Source organism: Macrobrachium nipponense, chromosome 20, assembly GCF_015104395.2.
Source record: "Macrobrachium nipponense isolate FS-2020 chromosome 20, ASM1510439v2, whole genome shotgun sequence".
Taxonomy (NCBI): Eukaryota; Metazoa; Arthropoda; class Malacostraca; order Decapoda; family Palaemonidae; genus Macrobrachium; species Macrobrachium nipponense.
Genome location: NC_061089.1, coordinates 61,152,705 through 61,177,730, shown reverse-complemented (window position 1 = coordinate 61,177,730; position 25,026 = coordinate 61,152,705). Strand labels below are relative to the sequence as shown.

At 43.9% G+C, this 25,026-nt stretch overlaps 2 protein-coding genes across 9 annotated transcripts in view; one reads left to right on the top strand and one right to left on the bottom strand.

The window, feature by feature from the left end:
• The window catches only part of LOC135226510 (inhibitor of nuclear factor kappa-B kinase subunit epsilon-like), a 282,872-nt gene that overhangs the window by 25,473 nt on the left and 232,373 nt on the right, over window positions 1–25,026 (bottom strand). The window lies entirely within an intron of this gene.
• The window catches only part of LOC135226495 (serine/threonine-protein kinase TBK1-like), a 99,638-nt gene continuing 77,723 nt past the window's right edge, over window positions 3,112–25,026 (top strand). Inside the window, exons 1-4 of one of the 2 annotated variants that reach the window (XM_064266114.1) lie at window positions 3,112–3,316; window positions 3,494–3,673; window positions 22,420–22,625; window positions 23,055–23,208. In XM_064266114.1, coding sequence (XP_064122184.1) covers window positions 3,204–3,316; window positions 3,494–3,673; window positions 22,420–22,625; window positions 23,055–23,208 — 653 coding nt within the window. In that variant the 5' untranslated portion in view covers window positions 3,112–3,203. The remainder of the gene's footprint in view (window positions 3,317–3,493; window positions 3,674–22,419; window positions 22,626–23,054; window positions 23,209–25,026) is intronic. The other variant, XM_064266122.1, reaches the window with a different exon arrangement.

The window sequence follows — 25,026 nt, the reverse complement described above, 5'->3', positions numbered from 1 at the left end:
GAGCCCTTGCATCACTCATCTGACAGGAACTTGACGCTCAAGACAGTTTTCCTTCTGGCCTTGACATCTTCCAAGAGGGTAGGAGAGCTCCACGGTCTAAGCTATGATGTGAAGCACACCAGGGGTTGGGGGTCGGTGTCCTTCGAATTTGTCCCGGAATTCGGGGCCAAGACCCAAAATCCCTCTGTCCGTGATGACAAGTTCACTTCATTTTCCATTCCATCACTGAATGACTTTGTGGGTGGTGATGCTCAAGAGCTTTAGTTGTGCCCTGTCCGGGCCCTGCGTTGCTATCGTAAAAGGACTCGGCACCTTAGACCAGGCTGCCGCAGACTTTTTGCTAGCACAGGCCGTACGAAGAAATAGGTGTCTAAGAATACTATCTCTTTACGGATATGGGAAGCCATCAGACAGGCATACTTACTCTTGATGATTCCACCACCACATCTGTGCAGGCTAGAGCACATGACATTAGGGTTATTGGTCCCTCTCTGCTTTCAAAAAGAACTTGGCTGTACATTGAGTGCTGAGCGCTGGTATGTACTTGGGTATCTTCGGATACATTTTCCCTGGGTCCTGTGGTGGCTGCCATACAGGTTGTGTAACTCATAGTTGCCCTTAACAGGGCACTTTTGTATCTTACCTAAGATGATCGTGTCGATGAGAAAATGAGTGAGTTTGCTGGTCTCCTTTCTCTTGTACGTTTCCTTCTTCCTTCGGGCGGGTTAACGAATAGACATGTCATTCGCTGGACTGGTATGATACAGGTGAGTAAGGTAGTCATACTGATAGTGTGTTCGCTTAATATGAAAATATCAAACCCTCTATTCGGTAGTATATGCTCCACTCCTTGGCAAGGAGGAGTTGGGAGTAGTACAAACCCTGGTGTATTGGTTTGCTATTGGACAGTCAAAGTTTCTCTTTGGTTCCCTTTACAATGATTCTCCCATATATCATTGTACGTCACTCAGGGTCTGAGTGGTAAGATATCAATTTATCTAGCTTCTCAATAGGCTTCAGTCCATCTCCAGAAGTCATTTCTTCTGGAAGCTGGACTGGAGGGTAGGCCCCCAGCTGGTTTAGGATGTTTGGTACCTCCCTCCAAGTATGAGTCTGTCCTATTGTTAAGACCGAAGGTTTGTTCACATATGAACAAATGACAAATTTTCTAAGACAATTTGTATTTTTCATAGCTACAAACCTGAGGTCTTAACATTATACTGCCCGCCTCTACCTGCCCCTCTGTTTGTTAAGACATCCTGATTCGGGAAAGACTGACGCAGTGGCGTAGGTGCGTGGTCCTTGACCACTCTTCACCCGATCTACGCATGCGGTGCCAGATATCACAAGATTCCTTGCTTTCATCTGCTCTTTAACCGGACCAGCTAGGAGCTAGAAATGATCCTATTGTTAAGACCTCAGGTTTGTTGCTATGAAAAATACAAATTGTCTTGGAAAATTTGTCATTTTTTTATGTGAATTGGTACTGCTTTTATGTACATATTTTAGCAAAGATTTTACTATCTTCTCTCCTCAACAATACCACGACACACGATAACTTAAAATCAACCATTCATTATTCCTCAAAAATATAAGCGCTCCCTCCCTCTACCTCAAGTTAGCTGTGTATCATCGCAATGACGAATGATTTTGTTAACCATTTGTGCTAAATTTTATTGTGAAAAGCTTTGTTCTTTCATTTACTATTTTGTTAATATTGTTCAACTAGACCGTCTCACTCGGCGCACCGAACACTGGCTCAATTAAGACCTTTTTTTTTTTTTTTTTTTTTTTTTTTTTTTTTTTTTTTTACCTTTTTTTTTTTTTTTTTTTTTTTTTTTTTTTTTTTTTTTATTGCATTTGATTGTTTTCATATTTTATCTTACGTTAAATTTATTGGGAAATTCCCCTTATATATGAATTGTTATTGCTTTTACATATATACAGTAATATTTTACCTCTCTTCTCTCCTCAACATATCAACGCTTCCTCGTTCAGCCTCAAGTCAGTTGGGAGTGACGTCACCGCGGTTACATACAATTTTATACATCTTTTATGCTAAATGTTATATTGAAAGCTAAATTTTATATTAAATGCTGTATACTTCTATTTATTTTGTAGAATATTGTTATCAGTAAACTATATATTGTAAATGAAAAAGAAAAGAAAAAATTAATAGTTTTGAACTATAATACCCCAATATCTGTCAAATACAAGTATAACTAGATAATCAGTCAGTTCAAAGTACGAGCATTTGTTCAACAAACAATACAAAATGTTCTCAAAACTTTTGTTTGAAAAATGGAAAGTTCTACATAAGAAACGTTCAACAAACGAGGTACCACGGTATTCATTTGTGAATGATAAGTAGGGAGCAAAACAAAATTAAAGTTGGACAGCAAAGTAGGAAAAGGCCAAAAGGAACAGATAAAAATAAAAGGTAGAGGGCAATTCAGCTGGAGCCAGAGGGCTTCAGCAGAACCTTTTAGTACTGTCTACAGTTTGCCATGCAAGGTACTCTGTAAGTAGTACCCCTTGCAGGGGATACACTGTTGGAAACACTTATTTAGACTATTTGGTCCCTTATATAGTAGAAAAATATCTTTGTTACACATATTTTTCTTAAATGTGGAATTTTGTTAGGAATGCGGTTCACTTTAAGAATTAAGTATTAGTAAACTGTCTTTTTCTCAATATACTGTAATCTTATTTTTCTCTTAAAGATTGCTTGTTTTATTTAGTAGGAAGGTTCACTTGTTGGGCAGAGGTATAACCGTCAATTTTCAACACACGGGTTATCACTGATTAAGCTACATATATTGGAACTAAAGTACAGTAGTGTAGTATGTGATAAAAAAAATATTTCATATCAGATATAGCCATATACATGCATTGATTTTATCATCACTAACAAAACTTGCACCAGACATCTTTTTTGAAGAATCTTTTGAAATATATTTCCTTATGTTGTTAACATTAGGGTCCTTGGAGTAAGGTATTTCTTTGCATTCATTTTAGGATTATGACTTGTGCTTTTGCTCATTGAAACTAAATCATTTATATACCAAAAGAACCAGTTTATTTTTCTCATTGTCAAAGTCTTTTATTTTATTGTTTTTTTTGTATCAGGTGTAACATTGTACCATGTAGCTACTGGACAGCTTCCTTTTCGACCATACGGAGGCCGTCGAAATAAAGAAACCATGTACCACATCACAACAGAAAAGGAGCCTGGTGTTATATCTGGGGTACAGACATCAGAAAACGGACCAATTGAATGGTGTACAGAGCTCCCTGAAACGTGCCAGCTTAGTTTGTAAGTTTTACATTTACTATTGCATGAAAGAAAGAAATTGCAATGCACCCTTCACTTTTCCCATGTAGAATGTGAAATTGCAAGTATGAAATTTTTGTTGTTGAAACAACTGTATCAAGGATATTGGCATATTGATTTTATATAGTACTACTATCTCTGCCTCTGAAATGATTTCAGGGGGCTTAGGAAGCTGGTTACGCCTTTGTTAGCTGGTCTTTTAGAAGTGGATCCACAAAGGATGTGGAACTTTGAAAGATTTTTCCAGGAAGTCACCATGATCCTTAGTAGGAAAGTAGCACATGTTTTCTATGTGAACCGAGTTCAGCCACTTACAATATATATGGATCCGAAACACAGGTATGTATCCACTTTTGTAAATGTGTTTAGTTTGTGGTCTATATTAGAAGTTATTTTTAATTTTCAAGTACTGTGCACATAAGTTGTAATATGTATTTCTATGTACAGGTACTCCTCGTTTAATGACCTGGTTCCGTTCCAGGGACCATGTCGTTAAACGAATTTTTTGTTAAGTGTGTTATTCTCTTATTTCGATTAATAGCGTTAATTTTCAGTCATACATTATACACAACTAGTTTCCGACATAGCCTACTACTTGGCTAAGTTCTGACAATGCTTTTTATCATTTTATTATTCATATATTTTAAATTTGTTTCATAACTTCATGGTGTATAATAATTTTCTTTAAAATAGTGTTCTTTATTTAACACATTTAGCCTACATTCCCGAGTTAGCCTAATAGTAAGTCAATACATTACTAAACTTTTCTCAGACCTCACATTATTATTGGTGACTTTCATATCCTAAATTTGGTGTTTCATAATTATTGCTATTAGTTTCTTCGTCATTTATTTTGATTGTAGAGGGTAATGAGATGAAAAAACTGAATGAATTTCGGTGATCACAGTGCATTTGAATGCCGCTGTCAAAACGTAAACAAAGCACACTGCCATCTGTTTAGGAAAGTGAACACTAAACTATTTGGTAATGGGATAAACAATTTTTTACCATAGATAAAGATTTACGTTTGCACTTCTTACCTCTAGTTTCGTCTATCTCATGGGTGACTTCGAATATGTAAATACCCAGTTGTATAAAAGAAATGACCAAACATGTATCACATATAAGTCTTTCAAACATACTAAGATTAAGGAATTTGTGCATGCCAAATGTCTCATTGTTTTGATTAAAAAGTTTTGACTTGGTAGAGATTTCTCAAGTGAAATATTTAAAAAAATATATTTATTTTCAAGTTAATATAAAAAATGTATTTAAATTCACACATTTTCTTTTCATTACTAAGAATCTGCACATTTTCTTTTCATTACTAAGAATTCACACATTTTCATTTCATTACAAAGAATTATTTTCATAAAAACAAAGGAGATATGGCATAATTTTTGCTGTTTTGAAGTTGTAAACAATACATGGCTCCACCCTGTTGGCTGTGCAACGAACAAATGGCAGCTGAATGAAGCTGAACCACAGAAGTTTCCAAATCATAGAATGCCGTTTTTAAGAGGTTCAACTGTATAGCTTTTCTTTACAAATTACTATATTTAAGCCTTATTTATTGTTTTTAGCCGTAGATTTCAAGGTTTTCAAAACCTAGGCTAGGCTAGATTGTCGGCACTGAATAGCCTTTCTCTTGGCCACCATTTGTCAATATTTTAATTTTCATTTTATGGTTTTTTTTTCTCTTCTCTCTTTATGTTGCGTTTAACTCAGAGTTGTGTAAATAAGTCACAACTGTTTTACTTTCCTTGGACGTGTAAGTTATATTGCTGTAGTGTTATACTTATTAGTAAAGTTATTTGAATGTCAGATATATCTGTATAAAAATTGAAGTCCTCTTATGTCAGTTATGCCTGCATTTCTGCTTAAGGATTGACAGTGCCCTGAACAGGTGTACTATTTGTGAAACATGAGGATGATTATAACTTTGTTACATTTTATACCCCCAAATATACTGTCCAGAAGGATCTAGTAATTGGCTTGTCTGTTGGTTTACTTATGATTAATATATTTGAAGAAAAATATTTCAAACTGAATACAGGCGGCCCCGGTTAGCGGCAGGGGTTCCATTCCTGGCCGCCGACGCTAAGCGATTTTAAAGCCTACGGCCGCTGCACAGCGTCTTTCGAAACTCTAGACCACTCAAAGGCGCCATAATTCCATAATGGCGCAATAAGTAAAATTACATTTATGCAGTATAGTACGTACTATAGAATTTACTGTATAGTAGTACTGTACCGTACATTATAGCATTATAAATACTGTAAAGTGAAAAAAGCCTAGCTTTAATCCTTTGGGTGTCTAGAGTATGTAAAGATATAATAAAGTTTATACAGTGTACAGGTAGCTGTAGTGTTCAAGTTACGATCATTCGTCTTATGATAGTCTGATTTTATGAGAGACCAAATTACAATAGCCTAACTTTATCCATCTTCTAGTAACATAACAGCAAAGGAGAATGATGAAAGTGTGGTTTTAACGTTATACTCGTTGTGTGAACGTGTACAGCCATGAACAACCGAACGAGAAACTACTTTTTTTTTTTCTAAATACAACCGAATTGGATAACATCCGTTTGGCTTGTATTTCAATCTTCGTACTACAGTACACTATTACCGTAGTTGTTATAAATGGCGTTATGTATAGAATAGAACTGAGATATCTTAATGTAATAACTTTATTCGCTATAGATCAAAGATCAATATAGATCAACGAACAATCGGGAAATATACTGTTAAATTTAAACCTAGTTATAACTGAAGCTGAGAAAACTGTTCAAGGTGCTAATGACTATTCTCGTACATCGGCGACAAGGATAAGTTTCCAGTAAACGTATGCCATCAAACACAACCGTACGTATATAAAATTGAGATAAAATAATTTTAATCAAAACTACTGTGCTTGAAAGAACACGTCTTACTGTTGGTTTCACGCCGATATAAGATAAATAATGTAAAGTTCGTATTACGATGATATGAAGGAGAATTGTGAACGGAATCTTGTGGTATTTTTACGCAATAAAAATGCCGCCAACGCAATCTGTTAACGCAAAAAAAAATAGTTCACATTCACAACGAGACATATTCAATTCATATTTCCCCCTAAAAACACGTTGTATAAGGAAAAATAACTTTGTCTCATATAAGTCAAGTATCTAGATATTCGTTTATGCTAACTAGAAGCAAGAGAATTCGCTCAGAATTGGGTTATGGCAAAACAAACTTGTATTTGCCATCAGCTGATTTCAAACCACAACATTGGCCGCTCCGCGGAATACTAGCTTAAATTTTCCGTAGTATTTTATAATACAATAATATGAGAATACATACAGTATTATTGGATACAGTGAAATAATGTACTATAACTTTTTAAAGGATTTAGGGAAAAGATGCATAATTAAATAAAATAACACCGTGCATTTTTCGGAACCGTGGCGGACAAGAAATAACATGAAAAAACATCCCCTGTCAATGTGGAGCGTAGTTACAAAGGCTGCCTTAATTTGTATCTTATTTATGTACAAAAATAAAAATAACCTATACGTAATATATTTTCATACACATTTTAAACACAAAAGCATAAACATTTAAAACATCGACACATCGATCACTAAATTTGCCCTCTTTTCAACTCAATATTTTCAGAAGAGCGGCAGACGGCGGCTTACGAGAACGAACATGGAAAAAAACATCGTATTCGATATCTTGAAGAGCAGTTTCAAGAGCTGCCTTTTTATCATATTTCTGCACAGAAATAAAAATACTCTTTACATAATACATTTTCATACACATTTTAAACATAAAAGCACGAACATTTATAAAATCGACACATCAATCGCTAATTTGCACTTTTTTTTAACTATATTTTCGGAAGAGCGGCAGGCGGTGGCTCACATGAAAAAGCATCGTATTTGATAACGTGAAGGGCAGTTTCAAAAGCTGCCTTCGTATCATATTTCTGTGCAGAAATAAAAATACCTTATACGTAATACATTTTCATACACATTTTAAACATAAAGGCATGAACATTTATAAATTATTATCACAAAATGATGCATGAATTCGTAGCGTGCGGATGTAAAAAAATAATTTTTTTAAAAATTCACCATAAATCGAAATATTGTTATAGAGACTTGCAATTTGTTTCAAAATGAAGGAAAATGATTGAATATTACGATACTGTAAGAGTTTTAGCTTACAAATGCAGTTTTCGACCATTTCGAACGAGTTAAAGTTGACCGAATGTTGAATTTTTGTTTAAAATTTTTTTTTATATGCAAATATAAAAAAAATGAGAAATGCTACAACCTTCCAATAATTTTTGTTATATTGTGCATGTTTTTGCGCACATTTTCATATATAAAACTCTAAAAAAAGCGTAATATGAAAAGGCTCAAATATTAGGAGAATGTGACCTACGCGTTTCCGAGATTTTCGGCCGAGAATCGGCGCGCGGACGGAATAAAAATATTTATTTCAAATATTCACCATAAATCGAGATATTGTTCTAGAGACTTGCAATATGTTTTAAATTGAAGATAAATGATTGAATATTACTAGACTGTAAGATTTTTATGTTACAAATACGTTTTTTGACCATTTCGGTTGAGTCAAAGTTGACCGATCGTAGTTTTTTTCGTACTTATCGTACTTTATATGCAAATATTTCAAAAATGATAAATGCTACAACCTTCCAATATTTTTTGTTATATTGTGCACGTTTTTGCGCACATTTCCATATGTAAACCTCTAAAAAAAGCGTAATATGAAAAGGCACAAATATTAGGAGAATGTGACCTACGCGTTTCGGAGATTTTCTGCCGAGAATCGGCGCGCGGAGGGAATAAAAATATTTTTTTCAAATATTCACCATAAATCGAGATATTGTTCTAGAGACTTGCAATATGTTTTAAATTGAAGATAAATGATTGAATATTACTAGACTGTAAGATTTTTATGTTATAAATGCGTTTTTTGACCTTTTCGGTTGAGTCAAAGTTGAAACAAGATCGTAGTTTTTTTTTCGTACGTTATCGTACTTTATATGCAAATATTTCAAAAATGAGAAATGCTACAACCTTCCAATATTTTTTGTTATATTGTGCATGTTTTTGCGCACATTTCCATATATAAACCTTTACAAAAAGCGTAATATGAAAAGGCTCAAATATTAGGAGAATGTGACCTACGCGTTTCGGAGATTTTCGGCCGAGAATCGGGTGGCGCGGCGGAGGGGAAAAAAATATTTTTTTCAAAAATTCACCATAAATAGAGATATTGTTCTAGAGACTTGCAATTTGTTTTAAAATGAAGATAAATGATTGAATATTACTAGACTGTAAGATTTTTATGTTATAAATGCGTTTTTTGACCTTTTCGGTTGAGTCAAAGTTGACCGATCGTAGTTTTTTTCGTACTTATCGTACTTTATATGCAAATATTTCAAAAATGAGAAATGCTACAACCTTCCAATATTTTTTGTTATATTGTGCATGTTTTTTGCGCACATTTCCATATATAAACCTTTAAAAAAAGCGTAATATGAAAAGGCTCAAATATTAGGAGAATGTGACCTACGCGTTTCGGAGATTTTCGGCCGAGAATCGGCGCGCGGAGGGGAAAAAAATATTTTTTTCAAAATTCACCATAAATCGAGATATTGTTCTAGAGACTTGAAATTTGTTTTAAAATGAAGATAAATGATTGAATATTACTAGACTGTAAGATTTTTATGTTATAAATGCGTTTTTTGACCTTTTCGGTTGAGTCAAAGTTGACCGATCGTAGTTTTTTTCGTACTTATCGTACTTTATATGCAAATATTTCAAAATGAGAAATGCTACAACCTTCCAATATTTTTTGTTATATTGTGCATGTTTTTGCGCACATTTCCATGTATAAACCTTTAAAAAATGTGTAATATGAAAAGGCTCAAATATTAGGAGAATGTGACCCTACGCGTTTCGGAGGAGATTTTCGGCCGAGAATCGGCGCGCGGAGGGAATAAAAATATTTTTTTCAAATATTCACCATAAATCGAGATATTGTTCTAGAGACTTGCAATTTGTTTTAAAGTGAAGGTAAATGATTGAATATTACTAGACTGTAAGTAATTTGCTTACCCCCCAAAAAAAAATAATTATATATATCTATATATATATATATATATATATAGTATATTATAAAATATATATAACGTATATATATACTTGCATTCTTTGATTCTGGTACCAATACATAAATAAAAGGAATGCAGGTGACACTTCTCTTTTCGCATACAATGAAATGTCTTATTATTATTTTATCATGCACACATTTAGATATATAAAAAATTGTAATAAATATAAAACTAGATATAAAATAAATGCAGAATACTCACGCGTAATCTGACTCTTCGTTCTATTCTTGTTTTCCTCCCTCCTCCATTGAAGAGTCTTGCATTTTTTTTCCACTCGACATGACGAGGTACAGGTGGAGGAGGGAGAACGCGCGCCTTACTGCTGATGGACCCGGCGGCCCCGTGCGCCCTCCGCTGTCGGTTTTAGGGGGAGCGCTCCAATACATGACCTTAGTGGTGGTACTTTCGGTCACACTCCCCCTATCCTGCAAAGAGCAACTTTGCAGAGACGACAGAAGAACGGGTGTCTCTCCTTCTGCCATTCATATGGCACACCCGGCACCGTTTCTGCCTTCGCCCTTCTAAGGCCTCCATTATGTGTTCCCCTGGCTGCAGCCGACACGCAGGGTCCACTACCCGACGAGAAAGCGGTGATGGCGGGGCCGGCAGCAAGAGGGGCGTTGTCAGCAGGGGCGTCGTCAAGCATTCGTCGGCAGGGGCGGCACGGGGCGGCGGCAGGTCGAGCGAAGTTGGCCCTCCTATCTGCCCTTTCCTCTAGGGGCAGATCTGCAGCTCGGGGGCAGGGGGTCAGTTATGGAAAGCCACTCATCGGGATCGAAGTTGATGAGGGCATTCCCGGCTACCTCTAGGAACTGTATGTGGGTCAACCATCGGAAGATTGTCACCGCGGTACCCACAGTACAGTATGTAGACATTTTGGAGGGCCAACTGAAGGATGTATTTGAGGAGCTTCTGTGTCCACCTTCTGGTTCTCCTGGCGAAGGATAGTACTGGATGAGCTGATCAAAGAGATCAACTCCTCCCATGTGCCTGTTGTAGTGCCCAATGACAGTAGGGGGGGCCGCTCGGTACGAACTCCTCAAACACAACTCGGCCCTGTCGACGTGTCTTCTTCCGCTGTACGATCTCTTCTTGGATGGTTCATGACTCGTCGTAATCATGGGGACGAGTCGGACACCCTTCCAACAGATGACGAAGACAGCGCCCTTCCGCCGCCACTCTGTCTCTCCTCTTGCCAGGTGTTGTGATGGTGACTAGCGAACCTCTTGAGGACATTCGGGGCCCCACGCACCAACCGAAGGGTACCACTGACGTGAACACCTGCTTCATACAGTTCCTGGGCCATTGGGATAACCGATTTATTAATAATTATCCATAAACAGGTGATATCACCCTGGTTACGGAAACGTCCCACAAGGTTGAATACAGTGTCACGCAGCGTGGAGAAGACCCCGGTATACACTGAAAAGTCCACAACGTATCCAGTGTTGGCCTCGGTAATGAGAAAGAATTTCACACCATATTTCTTTGGCTTCTTGGGGTATACACTTTTATACTAAGACGTCCTTTGTAAGGCATCATCCCCTCATCCAAAGACAGTTCTTTCCAGGAATCACGAGATTACTACACCGCTCACGGATATAATCCAACACTGTACGACTATAAAATGAGGCGATCACTGTTATTCCGGGGTATGGCCCTTCGGTTGAAGGCGTTGAAGTACCTGTCCAACGCCAGGAAATTATCACGGGACTTAACGCCAGGCACATTCGGCATACATAAAAAATAATTTGTTCCGATACGTAATACAAACCATCGGTCCTTTAACAATAGGAAGTAGCTAGCGGCAGCTGGAACGGTCGTAAGCTTCGAACAAGGGGAGAACGGTAGTTAACTGCTTGTCCGATCACAAAACACTCTTGCTTTCGGCCGTGTGAGGATAGGACGTGCTCGTCATCGCTCTGCCCGCTTTGTCGTTTGCTTTGAGTATCAGCCCTCTTTTTCCTTGTGTGTTTGAGAGTGTATGCTTGTAAGTACTTTACATTTCTTTTTTCATATTAATAATGAGTGATCAAGAAATGGAGATTTCACCGCGCCCCCCAGTCGCCCGTGATAGTGGTGTCCCGGGCTGGAGGGGCGTAAATGCGGCGGATTCAGATCATTTGTGGATGTGGATCCACATGAGGTTTGTACTCGGTTGTCGGGGGCGGAGAATGCTCCCGCATTGCACCGAGCCATGTGTAACATGTATGAATTGGTCCGAGGCGCAGTGGGTGCTGTACGAAGGCAGGAAGAGACTTAGGCCGCCAAAGAAGTCATCGGAAAGTCCAGTGACTCCTTTGGTAACGGACACTTCGTCTTCTTTCCTGCCCCCCGGCCAGCCCCCACGTTTCGCGCCTTCCCCTGCGGGGGGGGGGTAGCGGAGTCCTTCTCCTCTCTCGATCCGTCGAGTGTGGAGGAGGGCGCCCGCTACCCGGACGTCCAGTTTGTATTCGGGGTCTTCCGTTCGCTCTGGGTGGGGTTCTTCTCCCCCACCCCCCAGGCGCGAGGAAAACCCCTCTGACTAACCCGACTGTTGCTTCCGCAGGTGTGCCATCAGCGAAGGACGACCTGGGACAGGTGTGGGAGTCGCTGGGTACTGGCAGGGAGTGCCTAGTATACCAGGGGTTTGATTCAGCGGTTGGCGGGGTCGGCAGTGGTCACTCATGGTACGGTAACCACTACCACTACCACAATATCTACACCAGCTTATGATATGCCACCGCACTTGGTGTATACACCACATGTAATGTCGGTGACACCCACGGCTGCAATTCACAAACCGATTACTGCCGTACCAAAGAGACGGTGCCACCACCACCTGGGTTCTTTGTGTTGCCGACCCCGGACTTCCGCTGCCCCAAGAGTACCCCCCTGGACCTGCCGCCAGTGCCGAGAATGACGGTAGCTGCCGACAGGACGCCTGGCTCTCCTGCGGTACCTGCCGTGCCTGCCGTACCTGTTGCTGTCCCTGCTGCTCCTTCCCTTTCAGATAATGTGCATGCTGTTCCTGCTGTTCCTGCTGTTCCTGGACCTGTTCCTGTTGTTCCTGCTGTTGGTGGTGCTGTCACAGTCTCAGGTCTTTCCGGACAGGTGCAGTCGGGCCCTGTTGCTTCGGCAACTGCCCCGGCTCCCTCCTGGATGGAATACCTGACGTCTGATCCTGCGGAGCCTGGCGAAGAAGAAGAGGAAGGAGAGGAAGGTGTCGTCGTCGTCTTCGTCGTCGTCTTCGTCGTCTGCTGCCTCCTCTTCCCCTTCGACTTCTAAGGCTAAACAGCCGAAGAAGAAGAAGGCTGCCTCCTCCCCCCCTAAGAAGACTCCTTCGGGATCTTCTAAGGGCCCGGCTCGCTCAGGCGAGTCTGGGGAGCTCTTCTGCTGGTCCTCCTGTTGCCTTCGGGAACGGGCCCGTCTCTTCCTCTGCAAAGAAGAAGACGACGGGGACCAGAGGTGTACCAGCCTCGGCTGGTACGTCCTCACCTGGTGTTAGCGGTTCTGCCGCTAAACCAGGTTCCGTCTCGGCTGCTTCTCGTTCGCGAGAAGTACCGAGTGGACGCTCTTCCACGGGAGACCGTCCAGCCAAAGTCTTGACGTCCGAGCTCGCTCGCCGTCAAGACAGCGGCGCGGAGCAGAAGACTGGCGAGAGTCGTGCGCACGACTCTCTCCCAGGCCAGTGGACGCTCTCGCAGCGATCAACTGGATGCTCTTGGGTTGACGTGACGGTCGCTGACCAGCCACGGGTTGAGGCGAGGAAGGGGTCCCCGCGGCCGTCGGTACCAGCCACGGCTGGTACCAGCGGCTCGCGCGCCGAGAGGACGCTGGGCGGTCTCGCCGCGACAGAGAGCCTAGCAGGTCACCTACCGCCGCTCCCATAGGGACCGGGCGGAGACGTGACCAGCAACAGCTTCGCCTGACGCTAGAGATCAGTCTCGACGTTCTCAGCCGAGCCTCTCGCCCCAGGCGAGCGGCAAGGCTAGGCCTGCTGCTCGATCGCCAACCGGGCGGGTTGACGATCAGCAGCAGCCCTCCACGCACGCTGTCCTGCCAGCGAGCGAGGGGGGAGCGTCAGGTCTGCCTCTCCCGTACCTTCAACCTCCTCGGGCTATACCGGGAGGAGCGAGGTACCGAGGAGTGATCACGAGAGGTGCGCCGCTCGTGACCCCGCTATGACGCCGTATGGCTCAGGCACGGTTTTAGGAGGGACCCGACCAGAACATACGCGCAAGTAGTTGGAGGCGACCGTCAAGGGTCTGCCGCTGTTCCTCCTTCTGAAGGAGGAGTATCGCGGGACCTGTTCTTGCTGGAGGGACTGGGACGGTCCCTACTCCACAAGACGCAGTAACTCCCGAGATACAGAGGAACTTTGCAGAGGTCATTAAGCTGATTGCGTCAGCATAATGACCTTGCGGAAGGATCGCCGCTACCACCCGGCAGAGCCCCACGTCCCGGCTCGAATCATTTTGGGGTCCCAAGAGGGAACCCAAAATGATGGTGGGGTTACCGCGATCAGAGCTTGCAGACCTCAGTCCTGGATCAAGTTGAGAATCTCGTCTCAGGACGGAGGATTCGCTGAAATCCGGACGGTCTTCTAAGCTGCTTCCTCCCCCTCTACAGCGTCAGAGGCGATTCTACGTGCCTTCGGAAGACCCGATACTGCCTAAACAGGTTAACCCGGAGTTAGCGAGGCTGACTCCAGTGTGTCCCTGCAGCAGCTCCTGTCGGAGAACCTCTGGTTCTCGCAGCAGGAGTCACTTGCCCTGGAATCTACCGCTATGGCAGCATTCCAGGCAGTCTCTTGGCTGGATTTTGTGGTCCCTCACAATATCCAAAGTAGCGGCCGGCTCTGGGAGTTCTGCTCTCGAAGACGACGCTTCTTTCAGGAGACTGTGCCAGTCTGGAGGAAGAGCGATCTCTTACCTCGCCCATCAGACTGCTAACCGTGGGGCCAACTTGGTTCTCCGACGTAGGGACGCAGTCCTTACCCGAGTGACCAAGGGGGCTGGGCGTGAGGCGGCACTCGGGCTTCGCAATGGACCCATTAGGAGTTCCCCAGCTCTTTCCCTTTCCCGGAGAGATGGTGGACGCTGCGGTGGAAAGGCGGCGCACTGATGACAGTGACCGCTTAGTTCACCAGGCAGTCTCGAAGGTTACTGGGCAATCTCGAGCGACTGCGGCCAAGCCAAAGAGCTTGGCTAGCGCTTCCACGGCGGCGAAGACGGTTGCACCGTCCAAGCCCCGTGCGAAGACTCCTGCTGTTTCAACTTCTGCTAGAGGAGGCCATAATCAGCCCTCCTCCCCCAACCCTCCTTTCCCCGAGGAGGTGGTGGGAAGAAGTCGAAACGAGGAGGGAAACGCTAGGGACGGCGTTCCCCCTCACCTGCTGCCGGAAGTGTGGGGGGGTGCCTGGCGAGCCATTGGGCTGACTTGGCAGCGCTACGGCCGCCGAGAACTGGATAGTAGACGTCCTTCGGGAGGGATATCTACTACCCTTCGAGTCTCGGCCCCCCCCCTCTATCTCCAAAACCGGTCCATCTACAGACCTATGTCCGGGGATCAGCAAAGGACAACGCTCTTCGACAGGAGTCAAGACCATGCTGGCGAAACGAGCTTGTAGAAATCGTGGAGGACCAGTCACCGGGCTTTTACAGCCGCCTCTTCCTAGTGGAGAAGGCATCGGGGGGCTGGCGTCCGGTGATAGACCTCTCTCCCCTGAACCGCTTCGTTCGCACGACGCGGTTCACGATGGAGTCGGCACGCTCGGTGCTCGACTCGATCAGGGGGAACGATTTCATGCTTTCAGTGGACTTGAAGGACGCGTATTTTTCAAATACCCATCCATCAGTCCTCCAGAAAGTACCAACTCCGCTTCATCTTCGGGACTGTGTACCAATTCAGGGCACTTTGTTCGGTCTCTCAACCGCCCCACAGGTGTTCACGCGAGTGTTCACTCTGGTGTCAGCTTGGGCCCCATTCGCACGGGATACGTCTTCTGAGGTATCTCGACGATTGGCTAGTCCTGGCGAGCTCCCGCTCGCAGTTGCTACAGGACAGAGATCGACTCCTCAAGTTTGTCGCGATCTGGGGATCGTGATAAACTACGAGAAGTCCGATCTCGAACCCAAGCAGAAGATGAAGTACCTGGGTATGCTGATAGACACGGTAGCAGGGCAGGTCTTTCCCGCAGACTTGCGTATCAGCAAATTCAGGGAGGCAGCCGGCCGGTTCCTGTCTCGGCAGGGAACAGGCAGCACAGCAATGGCAAGTCGTGATCGGCCATCTGTCGTCACTCGAGAAGTTAGTCCCTCACGGGCGCTTCACCACCTGCGGTCTCTCCAGTGGAGGCTAAGGGAGAGTTCTCAGGCCAAGGATCCTCCTTACTTTCCGTGGCTCTCACGGACAAGGTGAGGCAGGGGGACCTAGCCTGGTGGCTCGACGACAAGAACCTCTTAAGAGGAGTGCCCATACGCACTCCCCCCCAACCCGGAGATGCTTCTGTTCTCAGACGCATCGACCGAGGGATGGGGCGCACACCTGGAGGAGTTGCTGACTGCAGGTGTGTGGGACCATCACGAAAAGCACCTTCACATCAATGTCCTGGAACTCAAGGCGGCGTTCAACGCTCTCGAGATTTCAGGACCGCTTTGGTGGGACACTCAGTGGTGTTGATGTGCGACAACACCACAGTAGTGGCATATGTCAACAAGCAGGGGGGGCTAGTGTCTCTTCCGCTCCATCAGTTTTGGACGGTGCAGGTGCACGATGTGGGGCCACGGCTCCTCACTCGATAGAGCTGTCACCACGCTACATTCCAGGCAAGAGGAATGTAGTAGCGGAGAACTCAAGCCGTCCGTCCGATCAGGTGATAGGGACCGAATGGTCTCTACACCAAGACGTGGCGGAAAGGCTCTTCAACCTGTGGGGGCGACCGGATCGTAGACCTGTTCGCCACCCGGCACAACACAGAAAACTTCAGGTTTTCTTTTCAGCCATGCCGGACCCATGGGCAGCTGCAGAGGACGCTCATCCAACACCCCTGGGACAACCTCTTCGCCTACGCCTTTCCTCCCTTCTGTCTGATTCGGAAAGTGATCAGTCGAGCGCTGGTCCATTCTCCCAATCTCAGAATGATCCTGGTGGCTCCCAAACGGCCTCAGCCGTTTGGTATCCGGACCTGCTGGCTCTTCTTGCGGACGCACCGAGAGAGCTACCCAATTGGCACAACCTTCTAGCCCAGCCACACGTAGAACGGTACCACCAAGCAGTCCAGTCCCTTCAATTCAACTTCACGGCTGGCTGTTATCCACCATCTCTTGCGAACGAGAGGCTTTTCTCGTAGCGCAGCAACAGAGATGGCTGGACACGTCCGACAGTCCTCTGCAGCTGTGTAACAGGGGAAGTGGGCCGTCTTCTGTGGTTGGTGTCGCAGACAGGGTCTGTCTCCTCAGAGCCACTCTTCAGCAGGTAGCGGATTTCTCGTGTTTCTTCGCCGAGAGAAGCTCCTCTCAGTCCCCCACACAGTTAAAGGATATAGCAGCACTGGCGCTCGTCCTGAAACTGAGGGGACTGACATCTCGAACGTCGTTCGAGATTTCCTTGCTAATGAGGAGCTTCGAAAGGTCTTGCCCACCCAGGGAACTCAGGCCCCCTGCGTGGGATGTGACTCTCGTCCTTAGGAGTTTGACTCGAAGACCCTTCGAGCCACTCCGAGAGTCCGTCAGACAGGGATCTGACCCTCAAGACCCTCTTCTTGCTGCCCTGGCATCGGCGAAGAGAGTAGGGGAACTACATGGTCTTTCTTATGATGTTAAACACACCAGAGGCTGGGGATCTGTGACGCTCGATTTCGTCCCGAACTTCGTAGCCAAGACTCAGAATCCGTCGATCCCTGACGACAGGTTCGAGTCTTTCACGATCCCCTCCCTTCTGGACTTCACCGATAACGATGACGGATGAGATGCTGCTTTGTCCTGTGAGGGCGCTACGGCGCTATCTGAAGAGAACTCGACACCTCAGGCCTGAGTGTCGACGCCTCTTCGTTAGCAGTGGGGTTACCAAGAAAGAAGTTTCCAGAACACCGCTTTCTTTCTGGCTGCGTGAGGTGATCAGGAGAGCGTACACGAGGCTGATGGTAGCGACGACATCCGTACGCTCCGACCGAGAGCCCACGAGTCAGAGTATCGGACCCTCCTTAGCGTTCCGTAAGAACTTCTCCGTGGCGCAGGTCCTGAAGGCAGGTGTCTGGCCACAGACCACCTTCACGTCCTTCTACCTTCGGGATATTGCCCACAAGTCCTTGGATACTGTTTCCTTGGGACCTGTGGTGGCTGCTCAACACGTTGTGTAAGCTTACCCAGCACCCGAGCAGGCAGAACAGCATCGATTCCTGGTATGACTGGGAGAATGAATGTGCGAATGAGAGAGTGACTGGCTTCTCTTCACCATCTTTCTCTACCTCTACCTGTGGGCAGAGGGATACGGTTCGTTACCTACGCTGGAAGGGAGTCAGATGCGGGGGGTAAGCTACTCAACCGAGCTCCATCCTATCTCTTTAACTAGAGATGGGAGTGTATATCCACCACTTTCTCCAACAAGGGGGAGAAGTGGATGCCTACATGAGACAAACCCATTACTTTATATTTGCTCATGTACAGAAAAAGTTCTTACATGCTGGTACGAAGAGATACGCTTGCCTCTCTCTTAGTACTCGCCCAGAGGTCTGACCATTGATCCTGCGGTGCACACCCGATCAATCGGACAGAGGCTTGGATCCCTCCCTCGCTCTTACGACCAGGGAGGCATTCCAGGGATGGACGAACACCAGTCTGTTCATCTAAAAGACTCAGATTCCTCCCACCAAGAAGTGAGTCTTCCTATTGTTAAAGGACCGATGGTTTGTATTATGTATCGAACAAATGACAATTTGTCGAAAATTGCATTTTTCCTAACTATACAAACCTGAGGTCCATTACATATAGTCCCACTCCTCATGCCACCCCTCACTCTGCGTATTTTGCATGGGCCAAAAGCAAAAGTGATTTGTTTACCTCCCAGTCGATCGGACAGCAGTTAACTACCGTTCTCCCCTTGTTCGAAGGCTTACGACCGTTTCCGAGCTGCCGCTAGCTACTTCCTATTGTTAAAGGACCTCAGGTTTGTATAGTTAGGAAAAATGCAATTTCGACAAATTGTCATTTCTCCTCCAATATTGTCTGACGTCGACAGCAGTGTCATACCAAAATAAATGTGGAGCCCCAAAAAATGCGCCATGTCAATGAATGAGGTTGCAACCCCGCCAGTAATACGACAAGGTCGTCCTCAGCTCATACCGCAGTACCGAGCGTAGTCCACCATCTCGTGTACCAGGTATTCCAGCAATTCCCCGCGTCAGGAAAAGCTGGATGAACCCCAAAAAACAGTCAGGGGTACTGGTACGGTCATCCCAGGGGTTGCCGTGAAGGGGTGCATGTTAGGAGGGGTGGGGTCCTCCGTCCACCCCTCGTCACTCTCCGACGACGACCTTGACCACCTTGGCTGGCGCGACGAGCCGACCTTCTATGTGCCCGTGCGCAGTGCGGCACGATGCACACTACCCACCCCCGTTGGCCCCATCATCCTCACTTAGGCCCGCCCTCACTTTCTGTATCGTCCTCTGCGATAAAACTTGAGCCGTATCCCCACCCTCCCCCTCCTCCTCAGTTCCCCCTCGAAGCACTGAACCCACTGAATTCGAGCTCACTTTCGGGATGTGAGCCTCGAACGACATTGGGGGCAATATTCATCCTCACTTTCATCGGGTGGACTGATGTCCTCATCACTCGATGACCATCCGCCATCAAAATGAGGACTTGCGACATGTTCCCGATCAAGCTCTGAAAGATACTCATCTATGTCCCTTGGTTGGAGGCCTCTCAAAATGCCTACGAATGCCCCTAAGGACGCCCACATCTTCCTAGGGGTAACCAAAGGCATACGATGTGTTCCTGAAACACTTTCAGCCACACGTGGCCGCACAGAACGGCCTTGAGGCGCGGGTCATGCTGGGTGCTTGGCCCCTCGCCAGCATCCAGGTCCAAAACTCGCCTTACACGATCCATTCTGACTGGTAAAAACGCGCCCTTTCTCACGGTTCACGGACGTCGTTGAGACATATCTATGAATGTCCTGTAGCAATACAAATGCTCAAAGTCTCGCACAAGTCCAGAAAAACACGCTTTTCACAAAAGATCGCTCTCAGATGGTGCGCTACTGATGCTGGCTGGAGCGAGAAGAAGAGATATCGCGCATGCGCACCTGGGTCACGCTTCAAAACAAAACAAGGCCTTGATCCGTGAACTCCCAGCATCCCTCAAGGCGCGTGATTCAAAAGTTTTAGGCTGGTAGGCCTATAAGTATTTTTCCGCGAATTTTAAAAAAAAACTTTCGTATGTCGACGTAAAATACGTCCAGTCGGCACCCAAAGACAATTTATTATCTCGAGGTAAAATACGTCCATCGGCGTTAAGGGTTAAATGTGAAATAGTAATGTGGTGACACAACTCAGAAATGGTATAATAACAATTCTGGAATGCTGACTGATAGGTCAGGATCCCACTGAAGATGTTGAATCCTGACATATTGTACTTAGTATTTATACCCATGCTGTTTGTATTTAAATGCATGTTAATTATGTCATATATGCCCTAAGGGATTACTACTTACATGTGCCTTGTGTATCCAATGGTTTACTGTACTAAAGGATCTTGTCAGTGACCCTTTGGCTATCAGCTGTTTTGCTTTCAGCCTATTACTTTTCATGTGTAGATGAAAGTTTCTTATCACCTAACTGTCCATCTTTTTTGGCTGTATCCTGCTCCAGTTTTCAGTTCTCACTGAAGAACAAATCCTCTGAACGAGTACTATACAAGTTTCAAAAATGTGATTGCCTTTAGTTATTTTGGATAAAGGTAATTTGTGTTATTGAAGGGGGAACAGCATGGAGGATCTTACAGGACAGTACACTATAGTATGCAGTAGTATCTCATTTTTCTAACGTTTCATATGTCAACCGAAATTTTTGAAGAAATTTTGTGCCATTTATCAAACAGTTATGTGTACTTCGACCTGACTGACTGTCTCGTCTAGTATACTGGCAGTCCCTGGTTATAGGTGGTGGTTTCATTCCCGACCATGTGACGATAACCAAAAATCACTGATAACAGCACCGATCCCTAGTTATCGGTGCCAATAACCAGGGATCTGCAGCAATAAGCAGAGATTGCTTTTTATCGACATAAAAAATTCCGTTATTGGCGTTGCTAGATAAGCACTGTAAAACTGGATTGTCAATAACTGGGAATTTCACAATAATATAACATAATACAATATAAAAACAATCAAATGCAATAGAGTAACACTTGAGTCACTGTTTGCAACTTGGCAGATAGAGAAGGTTGAGAAGAGAGGAGGGATGGAGGTGGGTTAGTGGGTGGGAGATCGGGGTCTGCTTCCCACTGACTTCCCAGTGGGGTTTGGATGATTTTGCTCTTTCGATACATTTCATCCATTTCTTTTATTTACTCTCGATTCACCCGAATCACTTCTTTTTGTTATGGTAAAATACCTATCGATACTTGCTTTGTATGATATTTTAGCACTAAAAGTAACTCTCCCTATGTCAAGAAATCCACTGGTGCCGCATTCAGCTTCTGCATGTCTTGGATTGTTTGTTTAAATGACTTTCTTGTGAAAAGTTATTTGATTTCTCTTTCCTTTTCTTACTTGCATCCTTTACTTATTACTTGTTTGCAAAATCTGTATGTTTATTAGATTATTATTTAAGATTCTGCCATTTGCCAACAGTAAGTTGATGCGTTGTGGCATAATTAATCTCCTTCGTGCACTTTAGATCCAAGTGTAAAAACACATCTACTATCATACATAATTGTTGGAGGTTTTTAATTTTTGTTTTCTCTCTCTCTCTCTCTCCTCTAACTCTCTCTCTCTCTCTCTCTCTCTCTCTCTGACACACACACGCACACACACACACACACGATTCCTTTTTTTATCCTTGTAAAATGTGAATAAAGGTTGATTTTGTTATCAACCTTTGCCTTCTGCAACCATCTCAGTTTCCTTGAAGGAATCCTGTCTCCCCTCCCTCAATCCCAGCCGGCCATGCGCCATTTCACCAAACAGTTCGTAAATAGAATTTTTAGCTCGTACATGGAAACTAAATTTTTCTAAAAATTTTACTTAGTACAACTTACTGTTTTATTACTTTACACTTTTAATTTACACTTTTAATTTAACTTTTGAAACATTAATAGAAAAAATTTGAAAAGGGAAACTTTTTGGGTAGGCTCAAATGAATGATTCTGATTCCCTTAATTTCTTATGGGGAAATTTGTTTTATATTTTTACCATTTTGACCAGCCATCTGGGATGGATTAAGTACGAAGCCCAATGTGCCATGTACTACTGTATTGTAAAGTTACTCAAGTAGTGTTGGTAATTGGATAAGGGTTAAAATTGTCAGTAATATGAATTAAATCTCTTCTCTTTTGAAGCAAAAAATGCTAATCTTTGTTATTATCAAGACTGCTTTAATGTAATAACAAAAAAGTTGTTCTATTATCACTTTTTTTTCTTTTTTCCATTATACTTTCATGCTTCTGTACTTGTAAAATAAATAATTTTCATTGCTTACTGTAAAATAAATAATTTTCATTGCTTACTGCACATATGAATGATTATGATTATTTGTGTAATATATGTAGCATTGAAAGTTTAGTATTTTTAATTCACTTTTGTCATTCATGTAAAGCACAAGTTTTTTTTAATGTTTTACAAAGTATTTATTTTAAATATTTTGCATTTTACCAATATTTTTAAGTTATACAAATTTTTTTTCCTTCCAGATATGAGGAACTGCAGTACTTAATTTGTGAGCAAACAGATATGAATCCAGCCAATCAACTTATTCTCTATGATAATAAGCACTTATATGATTTAGTAGACTCTGAGCAACCAGCATCTTCATATCCATCAACCACTCAACGTACACCTTTAGCATTGTTTTCAAAGCAGGATGACGACATAAGTCTTACCCTCCCAGAAACACCAGGTAGTACCCATAACGTATGTGGCCTTTTGTGTGTGAACCCTAAAGCAGCAATTTAAATTCTGTGACTGACAGGGCTAACGTAACCAGGCAGCAATTTGTAAGGTTTAGATTCCTGTTTCTAAACCTTTGGATTTGATCGTATAATTTCATTTTGAGATATACTTTCATGACAACACAAATATTGTTGATTAAAAGACATGTAATTCTTCCAAAAGGCAGTAGTACAGGTATTTCAGATATTGTTTTTGACATGCACCTAACAAACTAGTTATCAGCATTTGTGTAAATCCTTTTGATTTATTGAAGTTAAGTAAGTGTTTGTTCCTGTCATAGTACGTTTGATGATAGGTCAAGATTCTAGACCACTACAATTTTTTTTTAATTTATGGAAATGGAGAATCACAATTCTTCTATTTACCTCTCTTACAGCTGCAAAATTTGGAAGTTTCCCAGCTTTGGTGAGTGTAGAGCATGATGCTGCAGTTGGAAAGTCCATGTGCTCAGCTGGTCATGCCATCAAGCGCAAGATAGATTATTTTTCAAAATGTGTTCATTTGACAGAATACAGTGTTGTTATGTTTATGTAAGTGCTTTCGTTTTTTATTCCAAAGTTTGTGTTGATGTTCTTCAGCCATAGATTTAGTTTTATTTTTTTCTATGCTAAACACCTTATAAACAGTAGGAAAAGGTTAATATAGATAGAAATACTGTATATAAATTATTTTTGTACATGAACTTCTGCAGATATATACTTAGCTTAGTCTCTGACGTCACGAACAGAAAAATTCAAAACTCGCTGGCACACGCTACGAGGTAGGTCAGGTGATCTACCTTACCCGCCGCTGGGAGGCGGGTGTAAGAACCAGTCCCCCTTTCTGTCAGATTATTTTCTGTCGCCGGCTGGACAACACCTGTTGTTCAGTCCTTACGATAGTGAAATTCGTTCTCGTTGCCGACGATTTGGATTTTGGTGAAGTACACTTTGGTTGTTGGCTTGGCATACGCTTTTTCGACTGTTTTTTGGATTTTTCTTTTGGATTTCTCTTACATATCTATAATCATGGATGATTCTGAAGTTAAGAAACCTAGTTTATTTAGGGTTTGTTCAGAGAAGGAATGTAAAGTTAGGCTTCCTAAAAGCTGCATTAGATCCTCACTCGGTATGTGAGTCGTGTAGATGGGAATGAATGCTCTTTTATTAACCCTTGCAAAGAGTGTGAGAATTTGGATGAGGATGGTTGGAAGGCTCTCTCTTCTTATGTGAGAAAGTTAGAGAAAGATAGGGTGCGCAATGGCTTCTTCAAAGAGTTCTAGATCGAGGGTGAGTGAAGTTGACGCTGAGAATCCTGTAGTAGAAGTAGTTTCCTTCTCCAGTTTCAGCTCCTGCGCCCAGCTTTGAACCCGAAGATTCGTTTTCGAGTTGCTTCTGGAGAGCCTCGATCAGGAGTAAGGAGAGCCTCGCTCGCTCTCGACAAGGTAAGAGTGATGATATGCAAGTGATCAGTGCAGTGCCCCTAGTGCAGTGGAGGGTGCGTCTGACCGGCTCACTAACGCTTCCAGGCCTAGACCTCTTCCAGACTCCCAGACCCAGTGGAGGAGGAAAGTCGAAAGCCGCAGGAAGGTTAGGGAGAACCCCCACCGGTCAGGCGTCCCCTCGGCAGTTCCTGTTGCTCGTTCCCAGGCTGCCTTGGAACGAACCAAGAAGGAGTTATTGCGCCAGTGCTTCTCGTCATCTTCGTCGCCTTCTCCTCAGCGTAGATGGAGCGCATCGGAGTCGTCTCGCCCTCTCAAGAGGCCCTGGAAGGATCCTTGCGCCCTTCCTTCCAGCCCCGAATCTTTCGCGGAAGAGCCTGAAGTGGAACGCAAGAGAACCAAGATTTCGGTCCTGTTTACGCTTCTCCTGTTCGCTCTCGGACTTCGTCCCCTGTAGAGGAGTTTAAAGAGATCTCCTGCGCGTATCCTGGCGGTCTGCAGGCGCAAATTGCGGCTTTAGCAGAGTCTATTGCCGGGACTTCTCATCGTCGGAAGGACGCCTCACTTCCGGTGAAGAAGTCTAAGAACGTTCCTTCGGCTAAATCTCCTTTGGCTAGCTTTTGAGCCTCTCCTTTGGGCCTAGAAGGAGCCTTTGGAGCCTGTTAGTAGGAGTTCAGAAGTGCAGGCTGGAGCTCGGGATCTTTCTCCGAGTAGGCTCTCCTCTCTTCCCAGCAAGAGTTGTGAGCATGTAAGGTGTAAGGAGCCAGGCAGGCTCTCTCCTCAGGATTTCCGCTCCTCTTCAGTTAGGCGTCAAGAGCTTGACAGACGTCAAGAGCCTAGTTTTCGTCAGGAGCGAAGGAAGAGTTCTTCGCCTGGTGGCCACTCTCCTTTTGACGGACGCTCGGAGCCTAGTAGGCAGCAAGAGCCT